Source organism: Egretta garzetta, unplaced genomic scaffold (assembly GCF_000687185.1).
Source record: "Egretta garzetta isolate BGI_Z169 unplaced genomic scaffold, ASM68718v1 scaffold54, whole genome shotgun sequence".
In the NCBI taxonomy this organism is placed as follows: Eukaryota; Metazoa; Chordata; class Aves; order Pelecaniformes; family Ardeidae; genus Egretta; species Egretta garzetta.
Genome location: NW_009259313.1, coordinates 217,185 through 234,906, shown reverse-complemented (window position 1 = coordinate 234,906; position 17,722 = coordinate 217,185). Strand labels below are relative to the sequence as shown.

At 51.2% G+C, this 17,722-nt stretch overlaps 2 protein-coding genes across 3 annotated transcripts in view; one reads left to right on the top strand and one right to left on the bottom strand.

Annotated features, from left to right (window-relative positions):
- Positions 1–216: 216 nt before the first annotated feature.
- POLH (DNA polymerase eta) lies at positions 217–9,123 on the top strand (the record flags this gene model as incomplete). Its single annotated transcript, XM_035892007.1, has 7 exons — positions 217–528; positions 3,812–3,915; positions 4,966–5,085; positions 5,686–5,809; positions 6,481–6,546; positions 7,247–7,410; positions 8,254–9,123. Coding segments are annotated over 7 exons (1,734 nt in total), but the record flags the coding sequence as incomplete, so codon positions are not given.
- Positions 9,124–9,153: 30 nt separating this feature from the next.
- The window catches only part of GTPBP2 (GTP binding protein 2), an 11,112-nt gene continuing 2,543 nt past the window's right edge, over positions 9,154–17,722 (bottom strand). For both annotated transcript variants that reach the window (XM_009636427.2, XM_035892021.1), the window contains 7 exons: positions 17,324–17,498; positions 16,486–16,705; positions 15,906–16,041; positions 15,436–15,494; positions 14,512–14,683; positions 14,084–14,248; positions 9,154–13,654 (listed from right to left, as the gene is read on the bottom strand). In XM_009636427.2, the coding sequence (XP_009634722.1) occupies positions 13,457–13,654; positions 14,084–14,248; positions 14,512–14,683; positions 15,436–15,494; positions 15,906–16,041; positions 16,486–16,705; positions 17,324–17,498 (1,125 nt within the window). In that variant the 3' untranslated portion in view covers positions 9,154–13,456. The remainder of the gene's footprint in view (positions 13,655–14,083; positions 14,249–14,511; positions 14,684–15,435; positions 15,495–15,905; positions 16,042–16,485; positions 16,706–17,323; positions 17,499–17,722) is intronic.

The following is a 17,722-nucleotide window of genomic DNA, read 5'->3' as shown; positions in this document are numbered from 1 at the left end:
CGGCGGGGCGGCTCTAACGGCTTTGCTTTGGGGCCGCGCAACGCAGCGAGAAAGGAGCCCAGTGCCGCCGCCCCCGGGCCCCCTGGGCTGTCCCCCTCCCCTGGTAACGCTCCCTTGTACGTCAACCGACAGAGGTAGAGGGTGGGCTGCTTTATCTCCCCCGAGGCAAGAGCCTGGTAAAGGGGGTCTATGTTTTCCCCACTGAATGGCTTTTAAGCCGCCCGCTTCTCGTCCGTGCTGTTGGCGCGCAGGTACAGCAGCACGTGGCTGTCGCCTGGGGCTGGCCGATGCTGCTGGGCCCTTTGCTGGGCTCAGCAAGAAACACCCTCCTTGATCCCCTTTTGTCTCCCTTTTCTAGAGGAGCTGCGGCAACGTGGCTTGGACGAGTGGCTGGCGTCGCTGTCTTTCGATAACCCCGATTGTCCTGACCTGCAGCTGACCATGGGTGCAGTAATCGTGGAAGAAATGAGGGTGGCTGTAGAAGCAGCCACTGGATTCAGGTGTTCAGCTGGGATCTCACACAACAAGGTACGCGTGTAACATTAACCTGATTTCTTCCGAGCAGCAGAGTCAGGATGTGCTGTAGACGCTCTCCTGTGCGCTTGTCCCTGTCTCCCGTAGAAGATGAGCTGGGCAGGGAATGCAGCCATGTGTGAGCACAGTTTTGCAGAAATTATAGGACATCTAGGAAAGAGAAGAGGTTTAGTTTATTTTTTTTTTTTTTCCCCAGAGATATGGCCTATGCAGCCAGCACTCTATTAACTTACTGCCTGGATTCTGGTGTACCCTAATGAGTTAGCTCACTGAGAAGAAAAGGGGCTTAAGTCCCCCAGGAGAGTTTTCTTCAGGAAAAAAAATGAGAGCTTAAAGCCGGTAACCTCCACCCTGTGTTTTAGGCAATGCTGGCTGTAGCCAGTGCGTGTTTTTTACTGACACAAATTAGCAGCAACTTGGGGGAAGAAGAATACCAGTTTGGGGCACTGAGGTGAGCTGGGTTGCTTTTCCTCTTTCTGGTCAGTTGGTCTTTACCCCTGCTGGGTGCGCTTTGGGTGATGCTCAGCCAGCTGCTGAGCAGCCACAGGAGCACTTCGTGCATGACAGCAGCTGCAGAACCAAACAGACTTTGATGCTGCAGCTACAGAGGGTTTCCTGCTGGGTGAGGTGCAGGGTGGTTTACTGAGAGCACCCAGCACTCGTTTCATTCTTTGCAGAAAAGGTTTGCACCTAAAGAGGTGAGCTGGCTATGGCACGTTCTGCACAGCCACATGTAGGCTCTGCTAATCCCTGCATTGTGCTTGCTGGTATAGCTGTACAGTTCTTCAGGGACAGCACAGGACATCATCATTTCCCTAGTCCCTTTAAAAAAAAAAAAGAATAATGCTGGCATATAAAATAGAAGCTGGGAGAAGCTGCTAGGGATAGCAGGGACGTTCTCTGTTATTCTTGATTAAAGAGAGCAAAAAAGCAAATTGAATATCCCTTCCACTGGAAATTTCTACACCAGTGATCTTCCTCAGCTAGCTCATTTCTGCCTCACAGTCTGCTCTAGTTGCAAGGTGAACCAGTGCAGAACTAGCTCCAGTACCTGTGTACAGATGGTAGTAGTTCCACGTTGTTTCTGCAGCGGTCTAAGAAGAAATTTATCTTCCCTGGGTTCCAAAGCATCCATTTAGTCTTTATTCCTTTCTTTTTCTACTCAGATCCTACATTTTTAGTCATAGCTGTACAGATAAGCCCCTTTTGCAAAGAACGAAATGAGTGCTGGGTGCTCTCCCTGCACCTCACCCAGCAGGAAACCCTCTGTAGCTGCAGCATCAAAGTCTGTTTGGTTCTGCAGCTGCTGTCATGCACGAAGTGCTCCTGTGGCTGCTCAGCAGCTGGCTGAGCATCACCCAAAGCGCACCCAGCAGGGGTAAAGACCAACTGACCAGAAAGAGGAAAAGCAACCCAGCTCACCTCAGTGCCCCAAACTGGTATTCTTCTTCCCCCAAGTTGCTGCTAATTTGTGTCAGTAAAAAACACGCACTGGCTACAGCCAGCATTGCCTAAAACTCAAGGTGTTTTTTCTAAAGAAAACTCTCCTGAGAGCCTTTTCTTCCTAGTGAGCTAACATGTTAGAGTACACCAGGAACCCAGCTGATAAATGAGACCAAATAATTGAATGAGCTATTTGGAAGCCCCTGGAGGATAACAGCATGGTTTTATCAAGAACTACTCGTGCCGAACTCATTTATGTGCCCTCTTTGACAGCATAAATGGCCTAACATACAGGGGAAACTACAGATGTGAGGTGTTAACCTTAAGGTTTCTAACATATCTCACCCTGAGTCGCATAAACTGACGAGGACACAACATGATTAGGTCATCTGAAGGGCACGCATCTAGCTGAAGAAAATCTTACTAATTTCCATAATGTCTTTATTCAGTGAGTTGCACTAAAATGGGGGTGTTTAGAGTGGGATCCTGGGGGGATCCTCTGTTTGAGGTCCGCTGAGAGCCAATATTTTCACTGAAGCCTATAGAGAGGGAACAGCTATAGGAGTTCAGGGGATGCTAAGCACAGATGGGGCTCAGGGCCTTGGCTGTGAGACTTCTAGGAGATGAAGTTAGAGCTGAAAATTCCAGGCTTGGAAAAGCCCAGAAACAGTCTGAAATCACCAAGCAGTGCTTCTTATGCTCCTCACTGACTGTTTCTGTGGTTTGTAGGAGAAAAAATGCAACCGGCAGGCTTTTGGCTAAATTGCAGTAAGTCAGGAAGTAGCCTGGAGTTACTGTGGACAAGCAGCTGGATGAGTCAGTAATATGAGTGCTCTTGTAGAAATGACAAATCCTGTTTCAGCATGTGCAAATTAGAGAACGTGTCAGAAAAAGTAAATTATTTCTCCCCATGAAGTCTCAGTGATTGGTTCAGCTCATAGCACTTCACTTTATAAACAGTGTGGGTAAACTTGGAAGAGTCTCCAGTGAAACAAGAATAACAGTAATTGGACATCTGGAAAATGACTGGATATGAGAAGTTGAAGGAAAGGAATCTACTTTGTCTAGAAAAGAGTGAGAATGTATGTAAGCCTGTAAAACAGGATGTTAATAAAGATCACATTTCAATAGGCATGAAAGAAATTTTGCTTAGTTATAGGATGTGTGGTGTAAAGCGGTGAAAGAGGAAGTTATTAGACTAGTTCAAAAAAACCCCCAAACACCCAGCTAAACGTATTTCAAGCTGGTCCATGTATTCTTGATCCTGTGGTAGATTAGAGTGGGAGGGGGGGAGGCTGTATAGCAGATAGGCTAGACAACATCCCTTCCACGCTAGCAATTCTGTATTTTGCAGATTTCCTTTTGCAGCATTATGCTGCTGTGGACCTCGCAGAGAGAAGATTTAAAATAGTGACATTGAGAAAAAGCAAGACAAACACAGAAGATGAAGGAGCAAGACGTAGTGAGAGAAATAGCCTGGGGAGGATTATGGGAATGCTCTGGAAGCTCTAGCGCGCTTGCCTGATGGAAAACTAAGACAGCCAGAGCAGATGATAGACCCAGATCCCCTAAGCTGCCTGGAGCAGGAGTCCAGCCCTTTGCAGAGCTAGAAGTCTGGAAGCAGCAGTGCTTTCAGAGTACCCAGCCAGTGCGTGCCAAGTCCCAAGGTGGGTGCTACCTGGGAGCAAGCAACGGTGCAACCTGCACGTCCTTCCCAGCAGCTCTTCCAAAGGCAGCTCTTAGAGGTGATGCAGCACAAGCCATTAGGTAGAGTCACAGTGAAGTCAGTGCAAAGTTTGTAATAACAGGGTTTCCACCCTCTTCTGTCTTACAGACACTGGCAAAACTGGCCTGTGGGTTAAACAAGCCCAACCGCCAGACACTGGTATCTTCACGATTTGTCCCACAGCTCTTCAGCCAACTGCCTGTTGGCAATATGTAAGTACTGGGGAGCTGCCTGCTTTTGTGCAGCTTGGGGCTCAGGCTGAGCTGCTCTGTGGCAAGAGCATGTATTCGAAATGCTGGTGCTGTGCTTCCACGTTCCAGGCTTTTATTAGGACGCCAGTCCTGTTTGTCTTCATTGTTGTGGTACTTGCTTCTGTTGGTTTGTTATCATTGATTCTGTGAGCAGAACTAAAGTGACTTGGGGTGGTAGGAAACTGTTCCTGGCCACCTCAGTGGAGAGCAATTTGATGCGAATCGACAGCAGCCAGCAAAGGCTTTCAACTCCACAGTTAACCGCTCATCAATGCTTGTAAGAAATGGAGAGGAAATCCTGCCAGTAATCCCTCGAAGTTGTGAGCGACAGTTTAGGAGGAGCTGCAGCTCTGCCAGTGAAGGGACTGCTAGCAAGCTGTGGGCAGCCTTTCCCTGGGTAGAGCTGTGCTCAAGATGACTGCTGGGGTGCCTAGGTGTAGGCTGGGAGCCACTGTGGGCAAGGAGGCCATAGCTGTGCCCCAGTGTGAGTGACAGAGCTGTGCTCCCAGGGAGCAGATGTGGTTTGGTTTTGAGCATCCACACTGTGCACAAGTACTTTTCTTGGTGTGGGAAGAGTTACCAGCACCACTGCTCCAGAGGAGCGGATCCCTGGTCCTGCTCCCCAGACCTGCACTGCTGCTCTCTGCCTTCAGTGTCTCACTAGGGATGGAGAGGGGTGTGTGGGGAAGGGTCCTGTCTGTGTAGGAGGAAGCAGGGAGCATGTGAGGCATTCTTCAGAGCATGGTTTGGGATCACGTTTTGAAGATGAAGCTGAGGGAGAAGCACTGAAAGTGGGTGAGCCAAGGAGCAGTTCCCACTTCAACTCCTATGTGGTTTTTCTACTACGAGCAGAAGAGCTGTTACGTACCAAGTGTTCCCTTTTGTCCTGCTAGTTCCTGACTGCTTTGACCTGTCCTGATCTAGGGACAGCTGCTGCAAGAAGACTTGGCATAGTCTCCACATGATGCTTCATTTGTGTTTTCTCTTTCTCTTTTTCTTTCTCCGATGTAGCCGTAACCTGGGAGGCAAGCTTGGCACTGCCATCACAGACATCCTGGGAGTGGAGTACATCGGGCAGCTGACACAGTTCAGTGAGACAGAGCTCCAGACTCACTTTGGAGACAAAACTGGGTAATGATAAGCCACTCACCCCAGCTTGGCTCTTGGCAGGAACTGAGACTTCCTTTCGGTCACAGGTTGTTCTGCAGTGATTATGAAGGTTGGTAGGTAAAACTTCAGTGACATCTTTTGAGAAGCGTTGGTCTGGCAGGCCTACAAACAGGTTTCCAGTCTTGCCTGCTCCCAGGCATCCTCCCCAGGATAACATTTTGCCTGTCAGCCAACTCCTCTGCCTTCCTCTACAGTGTCTAAACATGGGGCCAAGCTGTGGAAGGGCTCCCTGCAGGCTAGGAAGCAGGCAGGCTTGACAGTCTCATTACAGAGGAAATTACAAGGCTGGAGTGGAGCCTGTAACACCACTTCTGGGCCCAAAGCAGTGCTTGGGATGCCCTACAGACTGGTGAACTGTTGCCACTTCAGGAGAAGAGGCGGAGGAGTTGTGCTGACAGGCAGCTGTGGCCTGAAGGAAGCCTGCCTGTTCAGCTGCAGCTGCAACTGCAGATGAAAGGCACAGTCACAGCTTGCACAGAGCCGAAAGCATGGCTCAGCAGAAGGCTGACTTGCTGCCCAGTGGTAGCTGCCTTCACTTCATACTTCCTCTGTGGCTTTCAGGTCCTGGCTCTACGACTTGTGCAGAGGAATTGAAGAGGAACCTGTCAAAAACCGGTACCTGCCCCAGTCTGTTGGCTGCAGCAAGAACTTCCCTGGGAAGACAGCCCTGGCCACGCAGAAGGAGGTAGGAGAAGCCTACATCTAGCACAAGGCTCTGCCTTTGCACTGGAGAAGATGAGAATGCAAAAAGCCGAGACTAGCTTGCAAAACAGCTGCTTTTCTGAGTCACAGGGCCCTGAAACTCAGCCTAGGGGCTCAGTGGGAGAAGGTGGTTTGGGCCCCAGAAATTAAGGAAATCTCCATTTGACAGAAGTGCATTGATGAACTCCTGCACAAAGAGGCCCAACCTTTTTGTAATTTGCACGAACAAAACTATGGGTTTGTGCTGTTCAAAAACGTATTCGTGGTGCCAAGCTTCAAGGGCTTGGTTGCTAGAAAGAAGGTAACTAGCCCAAAGAAAGAGGGAGGCTGCACCTTACCTGTTAGCTGGGGAGAGGTTCCCCCAGAGCTGTAGGGAGATGCAAAGAGAAATCCAGGGCAGGGGACCCAAATTACTTGGCAAAGTCTCGTAGTGATGCTGCAGGACCTGCATGGTATCTACAGTGCCTTGCCTCCAGTGTTGAATCCTCACCTGGGCAGATTTCTTCAGGTACTCCAGAACAGGGCCTTGTGATAGGCTGTGTCCATTCCAGCCTGATCCCCTCCAGCATTCCCCGGTGTGCGGAGCGTTGCTCTGGCCTGGCAGCAGTCCTGTGAGCAGAGGCCCAACCTGTCTGTTACCACTGTTTTATCCAGGTGCAACACTGGCTCCTGCAGCTGGCCTTGGAGCTGGAATCCAGACTGATCAAGGACAGGAGCCAGGTAAGGAGGGGAGGCACGGGGACAGTGTTCTCCCTGCTGGCCTTCAGGAAGCCACGTAGTGTGTTTGCACCGTGAACTCTTTGCAGGAGGCTGAGGGTGGTGTGTGATAGGGGAGGAAATCTGCTCACTCTCAGGTGTGCACCTGTGTGCTGAGGTGCCCCAAGCAAAGAGGTGTGCAGGAGCTCGGCCAGGAAGGATGGGTTTCCCCCACAACACTGCAGGGCTAAGGATGGTCCTTGTCCCGTGCTTTAGGATGCAGGGGCCTGAAAGCCACTGCAACTTCATCCTGCTGCACTGCTGCTCCCTTGCAAGCCCTTTGCTGATGCAGCTCTGCCTGTGTTGTGGGCTTGAGAGGAAGAGATACGCTCAAATCTGGATGGTAGACTGCAGGCCAGGGTGAGATTAATCTGCTAGCTTCATTGCTGCAGAGGGGCCAAGAAAAGGTGCGCAGCTGCCTTGGAAGGAAAGCAGGGACTAACTGCTTCCCATCCTCTGTGGCAGAGCTGTACAAGCATTTGCTGTCCTGTATGTCATCCCTTGGAGATCGGGCCAGGCAGGACAAGCTGCCCTCTGTCACGCACCATCATCGGGAGGTATTAGCTGATAGTACAGGGTTCTGGGCAGCGAGACTGTTTCTTCGGCCCTTCCTGCTCTTTCCTGCAGGTGTCGCTTGAAACACAGCTACTTCTTCTCTCTGCAGAACCACCGAGTGGCCAAGCAGCTGATGGTGGTCATCCGCATGCAGGGAGACACCCGGGTGTCACGCTTTTGTGCTCTGTCCCGCTACGATGCCCAGAAGATGTGCAACGATGCTTTTGCCCTCATCCAAAACTGCAATATGGCTGGGGCTCACCAGGCGGCCTGGTGAGTGTGGGAGGAAGTGGTTCACGTCCCTGTCAGGCATTGGTCTGCTGCGGGAGGTGCAGGATGAGCCAGGGATCTGACAGAAAGGAACAAGAGTGTTAACACTGACTGGGAGGAAAAGTGATCCCCAGCTTATGTGCAGCGGAGCGCAGTGACCTCCGCTTGTTAGCAGTAGGACAGCTGTGAGAGCCTGGCCTCTTCCTAGCCCCACATCTGGTGAGACACTTCTGTACTTGGAGTTGATGATTGCTACTGGCAGGAGATTGTCCATCTGCAGCGAGGCAGTCCTCGCCCTGCTGGACAAGCAAGAGCTTGGCCTTGCTCTCCTCCCCTAAGGACAAGGTGCTTTTTGGAAGGAGGCCGTTGGGGCATGAAAGAAAACTAAGGTGAACAGCTCCTGTGTTCAGTGTTACTTCTTTCCTTCCTCCTGCTCTGCAGTGAAGGCTGAGGCATAGTTAAGGCAAGAAGGTCCTGTCTGCTAAGCTCCAGCAAGGTTGCTGCTGCCTTAAGGCCCTCTCACCTTGCCTAGGAGTCTCACAGCAGCTCTGAAAAGTCCAGGCTGGCAGCCCCTGCTCCTGTGCCCTTTCGTTTGGGAAATGCTGTTCTGGAAAGAGCCTTTCTGTGCTGCCCAACACAGCCTGCTGTGTCTGTGAGGCTGTTCTGGAGGTAGCAGTACTAATGTTTTGTCAGAGGAAACCTCTCTCCCACCCCTTGCCAGACACCTGGACTGCAGTTCCCTGTGTCCCCTGCCTGTGAACATTTTGCATTGCTTAATGCCTTACCTCAGAAGGCTTCTTGCTTCCCGGGCTGGTGTCTGAGCTGATGTTGGGCTGTCGTTTGCAGGTCTCCACCACTCATATCTGTGCTTCTCTCAGCAAGCAAGTTCTCAGAGCCTGCCACGCTCCTCTCTGCAGGCATCGCCACCTTCCTGACGAGTGATACCCAGCCTGATGGCACTGGCCAAAACACCGCATCTTCCAAGAGGCCCAGAGTCAAGTTCTTTAGGAGCCCAAGCAAAGAGCTTAGGCAGAAGCCAGCTAATGCTATTGAGTCATTCTTCCAAAAGGCAGCAGAAAGGCAGCAGTCGCAGACAGCAGCAGCAGCCAGCCTGCCCGCTGCTACCCCTGCAGAGTCACCTGTGCCCAGCTCCCCAGAGCTGAAAGAGAGGGACGGTGTTGGTCTTGCCTCTGTGCAGCATGACCTGGAGTCCCCCGTGAAGCGGAATCCCAGAGATGGGAGCCCTAATTCTCCTTACAAGAGGCTTCCCTATGAGAAGTCGCTGTCTGATGCTACACAAACACCCTCAACTCCACCCAGCTCCAGAACCCTTCTGAAATTAGAGTCAGCTATGGAGGAAAATGAGCAGAATTTGCCACCCTCTCCCGAGCTCGCCCCGTTCCCTCCTGCCTCACCAGGGGACCAGCAGCACTGTGAGAAGTGTGGCCAGCTCGTGCTGGTGTGGGAGTTCCCAGAGCACATGGACTACCACTTTGCTCTGGAGCTGCAAAGCTCCTTCCTGGAGCCCAGTGCTCCCACGGCTCCAGCAGCAGCTCCCAGCCCAAAGGCTGCAGCTTCCAGGTCTCCTGCCAAGACCAAGACCAAGACTCCAGCAGGATCTAGTACAAAACGACCCAGAGAAGGTGTGACAAGAACTTTAGATTTTTTCTTTAAGCGCTTACCTCCTTAACTCCCAGCCACACTGAGAGTTTTTAGATAATCGGTGTTTTTAAAGAATCAGTGTTTTTAAATACAGTTAAAAGTTTTTATACTGCCTGTCAGGTTTTAATGCAGAAAAGTCTAATAAATTATCTCTACCCCAAGTCTAAGAGGAACGGGAACTTAGGAACTGTGGATGATGCTGGACATACCCAGCTTAAGCTGGTGGCAGCTAGCTTGCCTCTGCCTGCTTGGTGCTATCAGAAGCTGTATCATATTCTCACCTACACCTCCTGCCCTGGGTATTTCCATAGCATTACTGCTCAGGAATTCTGTTCCTACTGTAAAAGCAGGCACTGTAAGCACAGCGGCTTATCCCAGGGAATCTCCAGCCAAGTCTAGGCTTGAACCCCTATCCTGTCACTTAGTATGAAGCCTTCACCTCATAGTGGTTCTTGCCCTGTCTGTATAACTTGTGTATGGTAGCTTAGCCCTGTGGTTCCATCTCCCTTTCCACCTGGAAGACACTGATTTTTTATTCCTCCCGCATCAGGATTTTTGTTACAGACAAGTTTGGCAATTCCCTCTGTGCAGCAGTCCATTGTGTGATGCTTATCCCCAGCTCTGGAGCACACAAGAAAGACCGCTCCTGTCAAATAAGATTTGAGGAAGCTGGAGTTGCATGGGCATGCTTTCTGAAATCTTGGCACCAGTTCCTGATAATTGCTATTGACACATAAACAGTCTACTGCTGGAGTCCTCACGGAAGGGATGGGAAATAGGCCAGAGTCACTCAGCCCTCTCTGTGAAGGCTTTCCTCCATTGGCAAAAGAGTGTATAACCACATTTTTCCTCCTTCCCAGACCTTGGGTGATACTACATACAACTTGATGACAGGTATCTGTTTCGATCGTGCTCTGCCAAATGACTTGTTCAACTCTCTGGGCCACAGTTCACATCAAGAGTGGCTGCCTGCCCCAGCACTCCACAAATTACAACAGCCAACAAAGCACAATATTGGGCGGGGACACACACACACACAAGCAGACACTAAAAGAGGGTGAGACTGGCTCCAGGGCCAGAGATGTGCTTGCCCTCAGCTGCCCAGCAGGGCTCAGCTCTGTGCTACACCGCTAGCTGCCTGGAGTTTGCCAGCCTCTTCAGAAAGTGCTGCTGCCAATAATTTGAACTCAGCTCTTAGGGCAGGAGGAACATGCCACGTCAAGGCAGCACTGGGTGGGGTTTAGAAACACACTTTGCAGAGAGTTTCATCAGCTGCAGGCTTCCCCTCCCTGAGCAGGGAGAGAGCCTTTCAGGCAGCCGATAATGATGCAAAGTCCAGCTGTATTTGCATGTGCTATTTCCTCTTCATTTCTGAACTGCACTATCCTACTTGCCTACTTGCAGCCATGGAGCTGCTCTCCTTCCAGCAGACAGCCTATGCTGGGAAGCTGCTACACTGCTGACGGTGGGGGTCTAATACTTCACAACACAGTTGCGAGACTTCAGGAAGCACAAGAAGGTCATTCTGGTGCGTGCAGCTCTGCTGGTAATCAGCAGAAGAAGGAATTACAGAGTGACTCCCATTAATGACAGTCCTCACGTTGCAAAGTGACAAGTTTCCCAAAGTTGTCACATAAAGGGAAGTAGAAACCAGTCTGGCAGGGGTTGCCTCATGCTCCTGTGACAGCGGCACGTCTCATTTCCTAAGTGTCTGGTGGGACCGGACTCAGCAGATGCCACTACCTGACACAAAATCAAGTTTAGAACAGGCAAATCCCTTCAGTGACACAAGTCACCTCCACAGGGAAGCCTTTCTGCCTCTGCTTGCCCCAAGAGAACGACCTGTTCTTATGGAGAGAAGGCAGTCACAAAGCCCTTGATAAGGTTGAAGCTATTTTTAAAAACAAACTACCGGTTAGATGTGTGCCCTAGAAAGCATCTCTTTAATTAGGCTCCGGGGGAATTTGTGGCTGTGAGGAAGCACGCTCCACAACCTGTTCCGCCCACAACAGCCCAAAGTGCTGTACTCAGGGTGACGTGGCTGCCTGTCACCCCAGGCTGCACACCCAGGCTTGCTCAGATAAGCCAGGAGAGCATGGTTGTAAACAGCAGCACGCGTGCATTCCTTCCATGCCACAGGACGGTATTTATAGGGCTGAATGCCGGAAGCTTAGGAAGAGGTGAAGGGCAGCCGCCTCCAACCATGACCCAGCTCCAAGGGCAGCAGGGCAAGAGCCCAGCTCTACCCTTGCTCATTGTACAACTTAGCCAGCAATCTCAATAAAACATCTTTATTCTGTACATTTATATATAGATGCTTGGGGAATAGGGACAACCCCCAGCATTAGAAAAATTCAAGACAACAAAACAGCAATTATGAAGAGCATGGCACCAAGAACAGTCATGCCACAGATGGCAGGGATGAGGTGAGACCAGCCATCAGCTATTTCAGAGAAGGTCACAGCACCCCATGCCCGCTTTGGGGCAGAAAACACCAGGGCCGCTGCAAACAGCTGGAGTCCCCCCCTACCCCGCAGGCAGCTTTCTTTGTGACCCACCAGCACTAAAAGGGAAGAGCCTGATGGCAGCTGGGTCTGTCCTTGCAGGCATGGGTGAAAGTGTCACCGTAACACCCAGACCACTGCCAGGATGGGAAGAAAGAGGGATCCTGCTCGAGCAGCGACCCTGAGCCAGCAGCTGCTGTCTCATTGCTGGGCTGACAGGGAAGAAGCAGATTTTTGCTTGGGTCAGTGCTCCCTCCAAGGGACGGGTCACTCCTGTCACTACTGAGCTGCCTCTGAACCCCTTCATCGATGCCACCATTTCACCAGCTTCCCCACGCCTCAGCATGCTCTTCGCAGGGTGCAGCCACCACCTCCCCACCGGCTAGAGCCCAGCCCAGTGGAGAGCGCTGCTTTGAGACATCCACGAACCAGCACGGGCCGCTCAGCCCCGCAGGCACTACCTGTGCCAGCAGCCCAGAAGCAGAACTTGCTCTCAGGATGGTAGAAGGGCTGTTTGGGTGTCCAAGTGCTATCACAGGCCCTCGCCCTTCTCTTCGGTCAGGGCTGGCAGGCCACCCACGCCATGTGACAGGGCTGGCTGAAGGCCTGTTGCTCACAGCAGACACATTTGGTCTAACAGTCAACAATAAAACCAAAAAGTCTATGTACAGCTATACAGCCCCTGCATCCTCCAGGCTACACAGGGGAGCTGCACGACAGCGAGTGAGAGACAAACATGCTCCACTCTTTATGCACAGAGTCCTTGCTGAAAACATCAGCTTTCCTCTGACAACAAACCCCAGTGGCAAGGGAAAGAAAAGAATTCTTCCTCCGGGAGAAATAGAAATAAAATCACGCCACTGTCAAATCACATCTAAATAACAGAAATCGCCTGGTTTGGTGTTAGTAACACAGCCTGTCCTCCTCACACATTAAGGCAAGCGTGTGAGGAGCAAGCTGGGCTGAGACCTGAAACAGCCACACCAGGGAGCCCACTGCAAACCACTGCTGCCAACGTGCAGATGACACTGTTAGCCCAACATCCACGGAAACGACCTGCACGTGCCAGCACAGGCCCAGGCCCCGCTCTGCTCCACAGAACGGCCTCCTGCCCAGCCGCTGCAAGGAGCAGATGCAAGTACAAACTCTGCCTTCACGACGTTACATCGGGAGGCTGCACCACCTGGAGCAGCCACAGCTTCCCAGGAGTCAGAAAGCAGGATGCTGAAGGAGTGTGTACATGCGAGTGGGGAACAGGACATTTGTCCAACAGTAAGACACTCAGATTGGAGTAATGCAAAACCAACACACAAATGGACACACAGCAGATTAAAGCCAACCAAGATTAAAATGGTTAAAAAGTGTCCTGAATGCTCTCTGAGAGGTTCAACCAAGCCCCTGCTGTGGGTAGCAGGGCCTCTTCCATCCCCTGTGCAGAAGGCTGTGCTGCAGGATGCAGCTGCAAAAGACGATTGTTACCAACCCAGTGCTCAGAGAGCAGCAATGGGACCAGATCTTGTGTCAGAGATGGAAAAACATCCCTTCACTGCTAGTCTTCAAGGGTTCTGCTCCTCCCAACCAGTAATTTTCAAACAGTAAACAAAGCCAGAACTTGCCTGCCCAGGTCTGCAGGTGCCTCTGATCTATTCTGAAGGAGGGCAGGGTAACGAAAGCTGCAGGCCATGTTCAGAACATGCTTAACTTGCCCCATGTACGGCACTGAATGCAAGAAACTCTCCCAGGCTCCATCTCACAGTGCGGAGAAGGGATGGCCATGCTAGAACGGGACAGCAGCAGTTCCAGGCATCACTCGGAGAGCCACGGGAGCTTCCATCCTTCTCCCTGGGTGTTGGTGAGTGGAGATCTCTCTGACCTAGTGGTAGTCAGAAGCTCAGCTGTCCAGGCCCCAAGGACTCCTCCACACCATTTTCTTTGGTGGTGATGGCTTGGAGGTCAGTGACATGCCCAATGCCTTTTGTGACTCCTTCACGGAAAAGCAGCTTGGCTCCAATTTTCAAGTATTCAGGATGCTTGATGAACCTGAAACGGACGACTGCCTTCTCTCCTGTCCGCAGCTTGTCCTGAAAAGAGAAAGGGGAGAGCTTAGACCCATCTACCATACCAATGCATGCAGGAAAGGTGCATGTGAATGCTAAGAAGATGAGGCAAGTGAGCAGGTTGCCTCCCCCAGACTGCATGGCTTGAGCCCTTCCCATTATTGTATGTGTAAGGGGAGACAGGAAGACACAAGCTCTGGAGAATGGGAAGTTCACCTCCCTTCACAGTCTTGCTGTAGTCCATCATGCTGCTTGTTCTGTGAGGAGGGAATTCTTTAACACGTTGGGAGGAAAAGCAACCAAATGGGCAGGATAAAGGGACAGAGTGTGCTCCTAGGAAGGGACACAGCTACTCAAGGTATCAGCAGACCCTAGCATTACTAGAGGGCATGGTGGAATCCCAAGAAACCCCACAGAGAGGTCTATCTTCCTCCCCTTTCCTCACATGCCTACCTTTCCATGGATCTTCTCTACGATAGCAGTCTGTCGCACATTCCCCACGTGCACCGTCACCTGAAACCCCTTCCGGAAAGTTGTGGCATGGAACAACAGCACGATCTCAGCTTCAAACACTGAGCAGATGGTGGGGTTCATTTCTGGGCTCACCATGACCATGCCCTGCACAACAACGCAAAGCTCAGACCAGTTAGGGCCCGTCCCCTTGCTTCTGAACAGCCCCCAGAATCACAAACACATCTCCACTCTGCAACTTGGGCTTGCATCCCATTCTCAGCCTTGTACTCATCCTACTTCATAGCCTGGCCATTCCCTCCCCTTCCAGCAAGTTTCCTGCAAATATCTCTACTTCATTCCCACCCTACCAATAGGGCATCTCCCACTCTCAATGGACCAGCGAGCAACCTGGCAACAGCAGGACTCACCTTGCGCAGCAGGGAGCGGTCAAAGGGTCCGAGGGCCAGCGTGGCTGCCTGCCCAGCCCGCAGTACACGGCAGGCGGAGCGGTTGCGTTGGATACTGCACACTTTCAGCCGGAGAAACTTCCCGTCATCAGTGGGACCAACCACCAGGTTCTCCCCTTCTCGGCAGATCCCACTGCCCAGGGCAGAAGAGCAGGACAGAGTTCATCAGGAGACAAGGAAGAAATTTCACCCTGCAAGATCAACATGCACAAACTCCCCAGGGCCAAGGAGGTGAGTGTCCTTGGACTCTTACCTGGGACCAACTGACAGGGATGCAAAGCTGGTGGGAATAGAGATTTCCTACACTAGGAGTGAAAACCACACTATCGCTCCTAAGAATACCAGGTACAGCGAGGGGCCATTCTGTCCCCAGCACGTCACCACACTGCATTGTTTCTGCTGGGGAGACTGCAGTTGACGGCTGTTCTGTGTGGATGCACTGGTAGCCAAACTACTCTGATCACTCCTGAACACTGAGGGACAGCTGCCTTCTCATGGGGTAGCATGCAGTTAACCTCTGCTAGGATCAGAGGACTTGCCCTCTACATTTCCTCCCCCTGCTTGAGGAAGGAAGAAAACAACACCTTGGGATCACGGCTAACCTCTGCCAACTCTGGGTCCCAGCATGCCTTCCTTCAGCAAGCTACAGGTCACATTCCTAATCCTGCAACTTTAGAGCAGACTGTCTGCTTGCCACCACATGACCAATGGTCTGCTCATGGCAGCTCTCAACACCCTGTAGGGCTTTGCCCTCACTTGGCTCAGTCATCTGGCAGCAGTCAGCACCGAGCTTTGTGCTGGTTTCACATCTGCAGCGGGTGACTGTAACCTTGTGGAACTCCAGCAACCATTCACACCCACACTTGTCTGCCTGGCTTCACTTACCTTGACAGAGTTCCTCCCACAACAGTCCCCACCTCTGGCACAGTATAAATTTCATCGACCTGCAGCAAGGCAACAAGAATAAGCTGCTCAGACAGCTGTGAAATAGCACTCCAGAATGAGGACAAGCTGCCTGCCCCTTGCGTGGAGGGAGGCGAGGTCTCTGCTGGTCATCAGACACCATCTCAGAGCTTTCACCAGCTCCCACTACCTTCCCATTAGAGGAACCTCTGCCTTTTAAGTGGCAACCAAAGAAAGAATCTTATCCCCAAGACGGGCATCCTTTGGTTAGGACAGAGCCCAGCCTAACAGGCTTTTTTCAAGGACCGAGTCCTTTTTTTTCCTTTAATGTCTCCCAATTGTCCAGAAGTTCACCAAGTCTCTCCCCATGGTGTCCAGATCCCCCAGATGTTTGTCACCTGTCACAGCAATAAGTACAGTACCAGAACTGGAAACAAACTACCCTTACGCACCTGAAACTCTGTGAGTTGCTGCATTAGTTCTTCCTGCTCTTTACTGTTGGTCAGCGGAGGGAGGATGTTGAGGAAGACTTTTAAGAGATCCAGGTTCTCCCCAGAAACACTGGACAGTGTGAAGATCGGGGTGATGCTGCCAGACACAAATAGACAGGAATAAGCAGAAGGCCAGAGCGCAGCTGCAGAAAGTGGCTGGGATTCTGAATCTAGAGAGTCCAGCAAGAGGACAGAGACTACAGCAATAAATGGCTAGAGCAGAAGGGCAGATGGGCCAGGTACAACTCTGCAGTAACCCCTGACTCAATGGTTGGTCAAGGCACCAATCCCCTGCCAAACCGCAACTTCTATCATGGAGAAGTAACTCCAGTGCAGCCTCAGGCACCTTCTGCTCCCAGAGCCCAGAAAAAGGCCTGGGAGGGGAAGATGACTTCTTGGAGAACGCAAAGATAGGAAACTCAATGAGGAGCCAAGGTATTAAAGACTCGGTCGCCTCCCCTGTGGTCGACCTTCCCCAGCTCCGCACAGCAGCCCAGTCTGAATCGCCTGCTCCTAGCAGAAGAAAAGAATGGTCCCTTACTTGGGAGACTGTGCAAACTGCTGTGCTGCTGTAACAGCATCATCATCTGAGTTCACAAGCAGGGGGAGCTTGTTGCAGCCTGGCTGCTTCAGGATTCGCTCCAGCTGCTTCACTGTCCGTTCCACGGTGGCTTTCGAACACAAGTCAACTTTGCTGATGACAATGAAGAAGGGGACCTTGAGGGCCATGGCCAAGCCCAAGTGCTCTCGTGTTGTGCCAGCTGCAGGAGAGAAGTGAGAGTGTAGGTACAGTAGCAGTCATCACTTTTGCACGTTTATGCAACAGCTGTGTCTCCTGGCTCTCCCACAGGCCCACTCTAGAGATTTCACCCTGTTTAGTTCATCAGGCAATGAAAAAGAAAAATTATTCTTTTAAACAAAACCAAACATCAGTCCAGAAAAATAAAAACCATTGAGAATTTTTGTTTGCTTCAGAAAAATGCAGTAGTTTTCATTCTTGGGCTAGTGTTTGCCAGAAAACAGCCACAAAAATGTCAAGGAAAGATGTGGGAGAACTCCAGCTGCCTTCTTACCAGGCTTCAGGATTCAGCATCCCTAATAATATCACAGAGTTGGGGTTTTTTCTGACAAAGCTTCAAATGCCAAACAAAGCCCCTCTGTCCAGGATGAAGTTTAATGGGGTCTACAGCTGGTAAGAGAATCCCAGCTCTGCTCCCCTCCTAGGCACTCATAGGCACTGGCTTACAAGAAATCAATAGAGGCTTCCAGAGTAATATTTTTCTCTGACAACCATTCCCAGCTAACAAGGACCCACTCCCCACATTCTCCATTTCTCTTCACACGTTGCTGTCAATCCGTACAAGCAGGGCAACACTCACCAATGCCAGTGTTGGCACTAACCACCAGCATAGCAAAGTCTGGGCAGTAGCTGGTGAGGCCAAAGATGGTTGTTTTCAGATACTTATGGTGGCCAGCCAGGTCAATGAAAGTGATCATTTTGGAAGAACTCTCACAGATCTCTTCTGCTGTTCGGGAATCGCTGTAATTTACCACCTGAGGAACACAAGGACTTGGTGAGAAAAGGAGTCCCAGCAGGCAGGTAAAGAAAACCCAGCTCTTATCTATCCACTTTGACCTCAGATTTAGTGAGGCAAGATCATTCACCACGGGTGTAAGACACAACATCTGTTGCAAATGGACAAGTAGCACTCAGGTTCAGCTAAAGGGACAGAGAGATGTGCTACCTCTCTTCCCTCACGTCCCACTCACAGTTGTAA